This window comes from Sus scrofa, unplaced genomic scaffold, assembly GCF_000003025.6.
Source record: "Sus scrofa isolate TJ Tabasco breed Duroc unplaced genomic scaffold, Sscrofa11.1 Contig1206, whole genome shotgun sequence".
NCBI classification, from domain to species: Eukaryota; Metazoa; Chordata; class Mammalia; order Artiodactyla; family Suidae; genus Sus; species Sus scrofa.
In genome coordinates this window covers 283,256-295,721 of record NW_018084833.1, presented here as the reverse complement: position 1 = coordinate 295,721, position 12,466 = coordinate 283,256, and the positions used below count along the sequence as shown (strand labels likewise).

The window sequence follows — 12,466 nt, the reverse complement described above, 5'->3', positions numbered from 1 at the left end:
CCCTCCTCCTGGTCCTCCCTCCGTGTCTCCAGGGTCTCGGGCTGACGGACCTACTCCCCCCATTGGCCTCTTGGGCCGTTGGTTTTGTCGTCACTGTTGTCTGAGGGTTTTGGTTTTGCTGTGTCGTTGCTCTCTCAGTTTTTTATGGTATTCCAGGGAATTCCTTTAAAAAATTGTTTTGACGGAGCTCATTCAGATCAGGCTGCCATGAAAATTTATTACTACCTTTCATTCCATGTTATTCTCAATCACTCCCCTGTGTTATTTTTGAAACATGTGAAGATGCTGTTTTATTTATTCACTCACTCATTTTCATTTATGGCCACACCTGTGGCATGTGGAAGTTCGGGGGCCAGAGATCAAACCCGTGCTACAGCTGCAGCCTGAGGCACAGCAGTGACGACACTGGATCCTTAACCTACTGCGCCACCAGGAAACTCCCAGCAAATTCTCAAGCTGTTGCCGTTTTTCCAGAAGTATTTTTCGCCTGCTGATGCTCAGGCTGCCTCATCTTCAGCTGGTAGCTGCCCCCAGAACCAGTTCCTTTGTCCCTCTGTCTCTTTGCCATTCAGCTTTACTGCAGGTCGCCTTTTGGGGTGTGTGTCTAAGCCCTGACAGACACACATGATCGTGCGCCCAGCACACTGGGAGCCCTGATTTCTGCGCATCTGCGTCTCTCTTGCTGGGGGTGGGGCGCCCACGCTCTAGCGTAGTCCTGGCGTCTCCCCCCCAGCCTCCCAGCTCGGCCCGCTGTCCGGGGACGCGTCTTCTTGTTGGGTGGACTCTCCTGGGAGCCCGTGGGGCCTGCCGGCTCTGTCTTTCAGGTGTTTGGATGGTCCCCGTTTAGCTGGTCCTCAGCCCAGTGGGTTTCAGTCTGTGATCTCAGTGGTGCTAAGAGTTCCCCACTGGTTCTAACTGTGCCTTCGGTTTCTGCCTCTCGGGTGGGAATTTTCATGGTTCCAGTTTCTTCCACTGTTGGCTTCATTACTTAGGTCTTTTTGTAACGTTCCAGCCGTTGCTCAGGGTTGTGGTGCCTGTCTCTGGGGACAGCCTGCCTTCCCCAGTGCCCTAGCACTTGGCGTGGAAGGAAGAGACGCTTACAGAGACGTGGGTCCAAACCCCTCCCGCCTCTGTCATTGGCGTCAGTGCTGCGTCCGCTGTTTTGTAAGCAGCCGTCTTGACACACGTACAGTCCTCTTAGTTTCCCTTCCGTCACATGCACCCGGAGCGTGGTTTCTGTCCGTCACCCTCCCCGTGCCCGGGGCCTGCCCAGCGCACGCCTGCTAGTGACTTCTCTTCGCCTTCGTCTGGAAGGCGTTTCATGGTGCTGGTGGGCGGCCGTGCTGCGTCCTCCGTCTCCTCTGGGGGTGCGTCCGCTGGTCCCTTGGGGCCTGTCTGCTCCTGGCGTCCGTCCTGCGGTGCGGCGTGGCGTCGGGGCTCTGCTCTGGCTCCCCGTCCGTCTGGCGCCCGGCGCGTTCCCTTCTCCGTCTTGTCCGCGACCCCGTCCGCGTCCTCTGGGCCCTGTCGTCTCTCTGCTGGTGCTTCCGTCCGGCTTTCTTCCTCGGCTCCCAGTGTGAGGTGCTTCGTCCTTCAGGGCAGGACTTCTGGGCACCCCTGTTGGTGGCGACCCCGCCTGGCTGCGGCGCAGGCTCCTCGCCAGCCCCCCGAGCCCGCCCTCTGCCCTGCGGCCTCCCCTTGGATGGGCCGTCTGAGGTTTCTTGCTGTGGGGAGCTCCCTGCCCCGCCCTCCTCGCACAGTGTCCCCAGCAGCCCAGGAAGGGTCACAGCCGAGCTGGCCCCCGTCCCTTCCCTGTGCAGCCTCTCGTCTTCCCCGGCACTGACGGTTCCTGCACTGCCGCCTGTTCTCTCTGTGTGCGGCACCGACCGCAGCCCGAGGGCCGCAGGGCCTTCAGCCCCGCGGGCCTCCCTCCTGCAGGGTGCGTGGCCGTCGTGGCTCCTGGGGAGCCAGAGGTCTGGGGCCGCGGTCACACGCGGCTTCCTCTCCTGTCCCTTCTCGTGGGTCGCTGGCGGGGCGGCCCCAGCTCTGCCCTTCCTCGTGTCCTCCCCCTCCGCATCTCTCCTGCTCCCTCTCCCCGAGGCTGGACGTCGCGCTTTGCTTGTGCAAAGGCCGTCTTGCGGCACTTCTGAGGCAGCTCGCGTTTCTTCCACCTTCTTTCTGATCCTGAGAACTTCTGTTCCCCGCGCGCCCCTTGCCTCGCCGCCTCCTGATCCAGCCTCTGGGCTGCCACGGGGTGTCAGGGCGGCGACTCCTCCAGGCCGCGCACCCCCGGGCTCTGTGGTGTTCTCTGGAGCATGTGCTCTATCCGGGAGAAGTGGTGACTCTGGGGGTGGGGGTGACAGTGGCGGTGGGGGCGTCGCCCATGTCAGGAGGTGCCTGGGAGACAGCAGGGCTGCCGGGACGGGTCCCAGGTCTGTTTTGCGCTGGCCGCCCCGAGCATCGCTGGCCCTTTTGTCCTTCCGCCCAGCCCGGCTGGGTCGCCCACCTTGTGTCCTGGGTCCCTTCGATGTCTAGACCGTGCAGCCCGCCTAGGACGTTCTCCTGATGTGGCCCTGTGGCCACCTGCGGCCCACCTCCCCACCTTTGATTCCTTCCTTGCCCCCCTGCCACTGGGCATGGCTGCTGGGAGCCGGCCGCTCCAGCTGACCTGCTCTTGTCTGGTTGCAGCTGGGCAGGTGCACAAACAGTGTGGTCAAGCACGAGCTGATGCGCCCATCCAGCAAGGCCCCGCTCCTGGTGCTGTGTGAAGACCACCGGGGCCGGATGGTGAAGCACCAGTGTTGCCCTGGCTGCGGCTACTTCTGCACAGCGGTAAGTGCCTGGCCAGCCTGGCAGCTGCATGAGGCCTCGGGCAGGCGTGGTCCTGCAGCTGCTGACCTGGGCCTGCCCTGCGTATGCCCCCACGCGCCGCCTGCCTCCAGCCTGTGAACCCAAGGCCTCAGCTCCCCTCTGCCGCCCGTGTGTCTGAACACAGCGGCCCCTCCTGTCCACGTCCCCAGGGTCTCCTTCGCCCGTGGCCTCGTCCGCCAGGGTAACTGCTGCCGCCTGAAGCCGCTGCTCCCGTGGGCCCTTCGCGTGCCCGGGCCAGGAGCCCCCCAGGGCTTCCTCCCTGTGCCGCCCCTGCCCCGTCCTGATCATCCTGTCCTGCTGCTGGAACGATGGGAGCCGCTCCTCTGCGCCGGGACCTGGCTCCCGGGAAGAGCTGGGCGTGGCGGCCCTCCCCTCTCGAGGTTTCCTTTCTGTCTCGGTGCCAGGGGTCACCCGAAGGGCTCGGTGCTGACCGTCCGGCTCTGGTCTGTCCTCCGTGGGCCCTTCCTTGGCTCTGGTCTCACACGCGGCCTGTGGCCCTGGTCAGAGCAGCCCGAGGGGGAGGCCTTGGCCTCCGTGGGGTGGGGGGCGTCCTCTCCTTCCGAAAGGACGTGTGCGCAGGCGCCTGGGCTGGGCGCCTCCCCTCCACGGCCAAGGGCCGGGAGCCCCCGGGCGTGGCCTCCTGTCCCCGTGTGATGCTCCCTCCCGGCCCTGCTTGCTCATCCGTGTGTTAGCCCAACCAAAGGATGGGTTCTGGAGTTCTTGTCATGGCTCAGCAGTAAGAAACCCAGCTAGGAACCATGAGGACCTGGGTTTGATCCCTGGCTTTGCTCAGTGGGATAAGGCTCCCGTGTTGACGTGAGCCGTGGTGTAGGTCGCAGTCGCAGCTCAGACCCTGCATTGCTGCGGCTGTCGGATAGGCTGGTGGCTGCAGCTGCGATTCACCTCCTAGCCTGGGAACTTCATATGCCGTGGGTACGGCCTAAAACACACACACAAAAAATACCGAAAAAAAGGATTTCTCACCTTCCCGCTTTTAGGGTAATTTTATGGAATGTCAGCCTGAGAGCAGCATCTCTCACCGTTTCCACAAAGACTGTGCCTCTCGTGTCAACAATGCCAGCTACTGTCCCCACTGCGGGGAGGAGACCTCCAAGGCCAAAGAGGTGACCATCGCAAAAGCAGACACGACCTCTACCGTGACGCTGGCCCCCGGGCAGGAGAAGAGCTCCACGGTGGAGGGCAGGGCCGACACCACCACAGGCAGGTATGGCCTCCAGCCGAGCCGTCCAAGGGCCCCTGGAAAGGTCTGTCCTTAACTGTTACCGACAACACCAGTTTTCTGGAAGTCTCCCAGCTGCCTCGCTGGCCGAGATCCCTGACCTGTGAGGAGGTCGGAGGTTCGCCCGTTGTCTGCCGCTGAGGTCGCCCCCTGCATGCGGGTGCGTCCTGCCGTGATTTGCACGTGTCCAGGCCGTCCTGATTGATGTGGTGTCGCAGGGTCCCTGTCCCGTGCAGTGGTCCCATGGGGGCCATTAGGATGCACCTGACACATCTGTATTGACGTCCTGTGGGTGCCTACCTGTGTGTCGATCCCTGCACACTGCTGCCTGCATGGACCTGTCCTCACCCGTCTCCACTCTGTGGACCTGTCCTCACCCGTCTCCACTGTGTTCACCTGTCCTCACCCGTCTGCACTCTGTTCACCTGTCTCCACTGTGTGGACCTGTCCTCACCTGTCTCTACCTGTTCACCAGTCCTCACCTGTCTCTACTCTCTTCACCTGTCCTCACCTGTCTCTACCTGTTCGCCTGTCCTCACCTGTCTCTACTGTCTTCACCTGTCCTCACCTGTCTCTACTCTCTTCGCCTGTCCTCCTCACCTGTCCTCACCTCTCTCTCCACCTGTCCTCACCTGTCCTACCTGTTCCCTGTCCTCACCTGTCTCTACTCTCTTCACCTGTCCTCACCTGTCTCTACCTGTTCGCCTGTCCTCACCTGTCTCTACTCTCTTCACCTGTCCTCACCTGTCTCTACCTGTTCGCCTGTCCTCACCTATCTCTACTCTCTTCACCTGTCCTCACCTGTCTCTACCTGTTCGCCTGTCCTCACCTATCTCTACTCTCTTCACCTGTCCTCACCTGTCTCTACCTGTTCGCCTGTCCTCACCTATCTCTACTCTCTTCACCTGTCCTCACCTGTCTCTACCTGTTCGCCTGTCCTCACCTATCTCTACTCTCTTCACCTGTCCTCACCTGTCTCTACTCTCTTCACCTGTCCTCACCTATCTCTACTCTCTTCACCTGTCCTCACCTGTCTCTACCTGTTCACCTGTCCTCACCCGTCTCCACTGTGTTCACCTGTCCTCACCCATCTCCACTGTGTTCACCTGTCCTCACCCGTCTCTACCTGTGTACCTGTCTTATCCATCTGTACCTGTGTGTACCTCTCCCTATCCGTCTCTACCTCTGAGTACCTGTCTCTGCCCATCTCCACCTGGGAGTATCCGTGTGTGCTGTGGAACACGAGCGTTAGCTGCCATAGCTTTTGCCCTTGCTGCATTATGTTTGGAGGCCCCAGCTGAGCACAGAGAAGGCGCCCTGAAAGAGAAGATTTATGTTGGACACATACGGTTTTTGCGCTAAAAGAATTGAGTAGAAGTAGCTGAAGAATGAGTAGAGCTAAACAGAGGATCAGATAAGAAGAGGTGTCAGAAGCCTTGCTCCCTCCCCGCCGGCAGCGTCCGGATAGAAACCAGGGCGATGGTGAGCCTCCCACAACAGCAGCGGGACCCGGCCGCTCCCTAGGAGAACCAGCCAGTACCACGCACGGGGAAGGGCAGTGTAAGGCTTCCCTGACGGCCGCTTAAGAGGCTCGAGGTGTAGACATGCACGTTTGAATGTTGGAATGGTGTTGATTCTTCCGCATTCTGTGTTAATCATATTAATCTACAAATTGAATGTTTAAAGTCCTCTAAAATTCCAAGGGAACATCCTTGAATTGAGGAGGGCAGTGGACTTTATAGATTCAACCTGAAGTTCACTTGCTAAAGCAAATCTGAACCTTTGGCCAAAAGTCCTGGAAGAGCTGCCCTCACTTCTGAATGTCCCTTTCTCTGGGAATTTGCTTCTAAATCTGGACCCTTCCATGCAGGGCTGAGCAGAGAGGATGGGAATCTGAGGCCATTTTCATTCTTGGAAGACTGGCCCGGTTGGAGGGCCGAGTAAACCGCAGTCCACGTTTCCATTGGTTTCCATGAGAAGGGGGGTCTTCTGTGTCTCTGACACTTGGACCTCCATTTCGTTCCTCCTCCCGCAGCGCGGCTGGACCCCTGCTCTCAGAGGATGACAAGCCACAGAGCACAGCCCCGCGGGTGCCTGAGGGCTTCGACCCCACGGGGCCGGTGGGGCTGGGGAAGCCGGCCCCCGGCCTCTCGCAGGGGCCCGGGAAGGAGACCTTGGAGAGTGCGCTCATCGCCCTGGACTCGGAGAAGTAAGGCCTGGCCCCGGCCCCCGCACGTGCCCTGGCCCTCTGCGCGTCCGGTGCTGGCCAGGGCCACCCGTCCCAGTGTCTGCACCCCAGCACGGTCGCGGGCATTCCCAGGAGGTCCCTGAAACCCTTTCCAGGGCTCTCCTCAGTATTGCTCGGTGGGACCATTCACGTGTCGGCACGTGGTTTTCTGAAACCGTTAGACCAAGAGCAGAGGGGCTCTTGGAAGTGACAGCAAGCACAGTCTGGGGGCTCTTGCACACCTTCTCCTGGACGCTGTGGCCTGTGGCCCTGACCTCAGGGCATTAGAGCAGGTGCTGCCTGTGGTTCATCTGTGAAATGAGAGGGGACCAAGTGGCCCCTCAGAGTACCTGCGGCTTCTGAAGACCGCGGCCTGCTCTTGGCTGTGCAGGAGGGCCCCACGACCATGCAGGTGTCCCCTGGTCACGGGCTCCAGGGTTGGCTCAGGCTGGGTGTGCGTCTCCCTCCCTTGGAAATTCTGGTTGTTGGGACAGGTTCCTGAGTCCCCCCAGGCTTTGTGTCTGTCCGCCTCCAGCCTCGCTTCCGCCCTGTTCTCACGGCAACTGCCCGGCCCCTGCCCCACTCACCAGGTCCAGACTCTGCTGAGGAGAGGGTGGGCAGAGTGGTGTGACCCGCTGCCCCCCTCGCACCCCTTCCCCTCCTGCTGTAGGGAAATGGCTGGCCCTGTGCCCGCACAGAGTGCAGAGGCCGCGGGCGCCGTCCTCCTCGTGGGCGAAGGAGAGAGGCTCTTTTCTGTTGTTTTGTGGCGACGTGCTTGGGCCTGGTGGTCGTGGCATCCTCGACCTTGAGGACTCGGCAGGTGCCCCGTGTGCGCGCGCGCGCGCGCCGGGGAAGCGTGTGCTCATGGCCATCCCGTGCTTTCTCCGCAGGCCCAAGAAGCTCCGCTTCCACCCGAAGCAGCTGTACTTCTCGGCCCGTCAAGGGGAGCTGCAGAAGGTGCTGCTCATGCTGGGTAGGTCTCGGGGGGCAGCAGCCGGTCCCCACCCGCGCTGCCCACTGGCCGTCCGCCTGAGCGTGTGTGTGGTTTTCGTGGAGCGAGGAGTGTTCTCTGGGAATTTCCCATGTTTGGACAGACCGAGTTTGTGGTTATCAACCCAAGAAGAGACGTAGATGCAGTCGAACCGACGAGACGGGACCGCGCCTGTTGTGGTGACGTGGAAGTAGCAGCTGTGCGGACAGAGTCGACAGTGCTCATGTCCCGTTTGTGCTTGTGTTCTGGGGCGCGTACCTGCCGTCACAGGCTTCCAGCACCCAGAGATGTGCTGAGCAGGAGACATGAGCTGATTCGGAGCTCGCGGCTGCAGGCTTGGTCTCTCTGGCTGGGAAGAGGTGGTTTCACATCCCTTCCTTAGGGAGCTCCCGTTGTGGCTCAGCAGTAACAAACCTGGCGAATAGCTGTGCGGACGCGGATTCGATCCTTGGCCTCGCCTGGCGGGTTAGGGATCCGGCGTTCCTGTGGCTGTGGTGCAGGCCAGCAGCTGTGGCCCCGATGTGACCCCTAGCCTGGGAGCGTCCACGCGCTGTGCGTGTGGCCCTAAGAAGCAAAAATAAATACATAAATAAATATTTAAAGGTAAAGAGTAAAATCCCTTTATTTAGTTTTCCCATGGAGCACAGCGGGTTAAGGACCCCGTGTTGTCGCTGCAGAGGCTCGGGTCGCTGCTGAGGCATGGGTTTGATCCCTGGCCCAGGATTTTCACATGCACGAGTGTGGCCAAAACGAAAAAACGAAATCCCTTTACTCGACAGTAAGTAAGGAAAGGATCTTAACGGTTTGCTCTGAAAAACGAGAAAGGAAAGGTCTTATTTTGCGCTGAGCGGAGTGGCGCCTTTCATCATTTTCCTCACAGACCTGCGGCGCCGAGCTTGCCTCGCTGCTCCGTGGTCCGCCCCGCGCCGGCGTCCCCTCCAGGCCGGCCCTGCGCCCAGCACGCCGCAGTCCCTCAGGGCCCGGCGGTCCTGCTCCCCACGGGGCGCCGTCCTCAGGCCCGGGGCGCGGGGACAGGCGAGGGGGGCCTTGGCGCCCCGCCCCCGCAGATGGCTGCCGGTCCCCGCGGCTGCACCCCGGCTAACGCACCCCCTTGTCTTCCGCAGTTGACGGCATCGACCCCAACTTCAAGATGGAACACCAGAACAAGCGCTCCCCCCTGCACGCCGCGGCGGAGGCCGGCCACGTGGACATCTGCCACATGCTGATCCAGGTCGGGCGTGGCCTCCTCGGAGCCAGCAGTGCCGGGCGCCCGGCCCTGCCCGTGGCGCCGGCGGCCCAGCAGACGGGGCTCGGGGGCAGCTGGCGCCGCCTCTCCTGCCACTTGCCGCCGCCCTGGCGCCGGGCCTGCTGCTCCCCGCTCTTTCGTGACTTGCAGTTTGTCTTGGCTTTTCCGCGCCGCCGCCTGGCCGTGGGGAGGGGTCTTGGTGGGCCCGGGCGCCTCGTTTTGAGTCCAGTTCCTTACCTTGGCTCCTTCTGGAAGGCCCCTGTCACCCAGGGTCTGAAGGGCCCTGTGGTTCGGGAGGGACCTGCCCGGGCCCGGGTCTCTCCTGGAGCCCCTCTTGGCCCGACTGGCTCCCCGTCTTGGTCTTGCGAGCCCAGCTTCGGGGCAGTGCTCTCAGCGAGACCCTCGGCTCCTCTCAGGTCTTGAAATCCCGTCTCCTCTCACCCCCGGGGGCGCCTTCCCTGAGGCCTCTGCGTCTCTCCTGCGACTCTGGAGGGTCCCTCGGCGCCGTGAGGCCTCACGCTGCTCGGCTGGTTTGCGGTTTTCCGCGTCGCTCAGGGCCTTTGAGGGCAGGGCTGAACTGCTGGTGGTTCCCGGGTGGGGCGGCTCTCGGGGGTGGCTCTGGTGTCTGGAGAGGACGGCGTGGCGGTGCCCGGTGGGCCTCTGAGGGACGTTGCCGCTCCTGCTTTGGAGTCGCAGCTGCCCCGTCGTGTCCTCACTGGCCCGCGGTCTTGCCTTCACCCCTCTCTTCGCCCTGCAGACGGACGGACGGACGGACAGTGGCCGTATCGAAGATCGAGCCTGCTGCCGGGGGCGCTTTCTGAGGCCCTGCCCACAGGTTTAGGTCCTCCCAGCTTCGCCTCATGCTGCCGGCTCTGTACGGACACATCTCTTTGTTTTACTTTATTTTATTTAAGAAATGATTTTCCTCTATGGCCGCACCTGCAGCATCTGGAAGTTCCCAGGCTAGGGGTCCAATTGGAGCTGCAGCTGCTGGCCTCCACCACAGCTCACAGCAGTGCTGGATCCTTAACCCACTGAGTGAGGCCAGGGATCGAACCTGCATCCTCATGGATGCTAATCGGGTTCTTTTTTTTAAAAAAAAAATTGTGATTTTTATTTTTTCCATTACACCTGGTTATAGTGTTCTGTCCATTTCTATTATGCAGCAAAGTGACCCAGTCACACATACATAGACATTCTTTTTCTCCCATTATCCCCCATCGTGTTCCACCGCAAGTGACTAGATCTAGTTCTCTATGCTCTGCAGTGGGACCTCATTGCTTATCCACTCCAGATGCAAGAGTTTGCATCTGCTAACCCCAGACTCCCAGTTCATCCCACTCCCTCCCCCTCCCCCTTGGCAACCACAAGTCTCTTCTCCACGTCTATGCGTTTCTTTTCCGTGGAAAGATCTGTTTGTGCTGTATGTTAGATTCCAGATATAAGTGATATATCATATGGTATTTGTCTTTCTCTTTCTGACTGACTTCACTTAGTATGAGGGTCTCTAGTTTCATCCATGTTGCTGCAGGTGGCATTATTTTGTTCTTTTTTACGGCTGCGTAGTATTCCATTGTGTGTATATACCACATCTTCCTAATCCAGTCATCTGTCGATGGACATATGGATTGTTTCCTTGTCTTGGCTGTTGTGAATAGAGCTGCAATGAACATGCGGGTGCATGTGTCTTTTTCAAGGAAAGTTTTGTCCAGATATACACCCAGGAGTGGGATTGCTGGGTCCTATGGTGGTTCTATGTATAGTTTTCAGAGGAACTTCCATGCTGTTTTCTAGGCAGGTTGTACCAGCTTACACTCCCACCAACAGAGTAGAAGGGTTCCCTTTTCTCCACACCCCCTCCAGCACTTATTTGTGGACTTATTAATGATGGCCATTCTGACTGGTATGAGGTGGTATCTCATGGTCGTTTTGATTTGCATTTCTCTAATAATCAGGGATGTTGAGCATTGTTTCATGTGCTCGTTGGCCATCTGTATATCTTCTTTGGAGAATGTGTATTCAGGTCTTTTGCCCATTTTTCCATTGGGTTGTTGGTGGTTTTGCTGTTGAGTTGTATCAGTTTGTGTATTTTAGAGATGAAGGCCTTGTCAGTTGCATTGTTTGAAACTATGTTTTTCCATTCCATAGGTTGTCTTTTTGTTTCCTTTTTGGTTCCCTTCGCTGTGCAAAAGCTTGCCAGTTTGATTAGGTCCCACTGGTTTATTTTTGCTTTTATTTCTGATGCTTTGGGAGACTGACCTGAGAAAACATTTGTAAGGTTGATGTCAGAGAATGTTTTGCCTATGTTCTCTTCTAGGAGTTTGGTGGTGTCTTGTCTTATGTTTAAGTCTTTCAGCCACTGTGAGTTTGTTTTTGTGCATGGTGTGAGGGTGTGTTCTAGTTTCATTGATTTACATGCAGCTGTCCAGGTTTCCCAGCAACACTTGCTGAAAAGACTGTCTTTTTCCCGTTTTATAGTCTTGCCTCCTTTGTCGAAGATTAATTGACTGTAGGTGTCTGAGTTTATTTCCGGGTTCTCTATTCTGTTCCATTGTCTGTCTGTCTGTTTTGGAACCAGTACCACACTGTCTGGATGACTGTGGCTTTGTAATATTGCCTGAAGTCTGGGAGAGAGATGCCTCCTGCTTGGCTTTTGTTCCTCAGGATTGCTTTGGCAATTCTGTGGTCTTTTGGATGGTTTGTTCTAGTTCTGTGAAACATGTCATGGGTAATTTGATAGGGATTGCATTGAATCTGTAGATGCTTTGGGTAGTATGGCCATTTTGACAATGTAAGTTTTTCCAACCCAGGAGCATAGAATACCTTTCCATTCCTTTGCACCCTCTTTAATTTCCTTGATTAATGTTTTATAATTCCCAGCATATAAGTGTTTCACCTCCTTGGTCAGGCTTATTCCTAGGTATTTAATTTTGGGGGGGGTGTGATTTTAAAAGGTATTGTATTTTTGTATTCCTTATATAATATGCTTTTTTTTTTTTTTTTTTTTTTTTTTTTTTGTCTTTTTGCCATTTCTAGGGCCACTCCTGCAGCATGTGGAGGTTTCCAGGCTAGGGGTCGAATCAGAGCTATAGCCTCCGGCCTACGCGGGATCCGAGCTGCGTCTGCAACCTACACCACAGCTCACGGCAACGTGGGATCCTTAACCCACTGAGCAAGGGCAGGGACCGAACCCGCAACCTCATGGTTCCTAGTCGGATTCGTTAACCACTGCGCCACAACGGGAACTCCATATAACATGTCATTTTTAGTATACAGAAATGCAACTGATATCTGAATATCTTGTATCCTGCTACTTTGCTGAATTCATTGATCAATTCCGATAGTTTTTGGGTTGAGTCCTTAGGGTTTTCTATACATAGTATCATGTCATCTGCATACAGTTACAGTTTTACCTCTTCTCTTCCGATTTGGATGCCTTTTATTTCTTGTGTTTGTCTGATTGCTGTGGCCAGGACTTCCAGCACTATGTTGAATAGCAGTGGTGAGAGTGGGCATCCTTGTCTTGTTCCAGACTTGAGTGGGAAGGCTTTCAGCTCTTCTCCACTGAGTATTGTATTTGCTGTGGGTTTGTCGTCAGTGGCTTTGATTCTGTTCAGAAATGTTCCCTCTGTACCCACTTTGGTAAGAGTTTTTATCATGAAGGGATGTTGGACTTTGTCAGGTGCTTTTTCTGCATCTATTGAGATGACCATGTGGTTTTTGACTGTTCTTTTGTTACTGTGGTGTATGATGTTGCTTGATTGGCATATGTTGAACCGTCCTTGTGAACCTGGGATGAATCCCACTTGGTGGTGGTGTATGATCTTTTTATGTGTTGTTGGATTCGGTTGGCTAAAATTTTGTTGAGAATTTTTATGTCTGTATTCATCAAAA

The 12,466-nt window shown here is 57.1% G+C and overlaps 1 protein-coding gene across 6 annotated transcripts in view; it reads left to right on the top strand.

The window, feature by feature from the left end:
* Nucleotides 1–12,466, top strand: part of EHMT1 (euchromatic histone lysine methyltransferase 1) — a 137,581-nt gene that overhangs the window by 94,358 nt on the left and 30,757 nt on the right. For all 6 annotated transcript variants that reach the window (XM_021081200.1, XM_021081202.1, XM_021081199.1 and 3 more), the window contains 5 exons: nucleotides 2,686–2,829; nucleotides 3,867–4,093; nucleotides 6,144–6,317; nucleotides 7,226–7,308; nucleotides 8,451–8,557. In XM_021081200.1, the coding sequence (XP_020936859.1) occupies nucleotides 2,686–2,829; nucleotides 3,867–4,093; nucleotides 6,144–6,317; nucleotides 7,226–7,308; nucleotides 8,451–8,557 (735 nt within the window). The remainder of the gene's footprint in view (nucleotides 1–2,685; nucleotides 2,830–3,866; nucleotides 4,094–6,143; nucleotides 6,318–7,225; nucleotides 7,309–8,450; nucleotides 8,558–12,466) is intronic.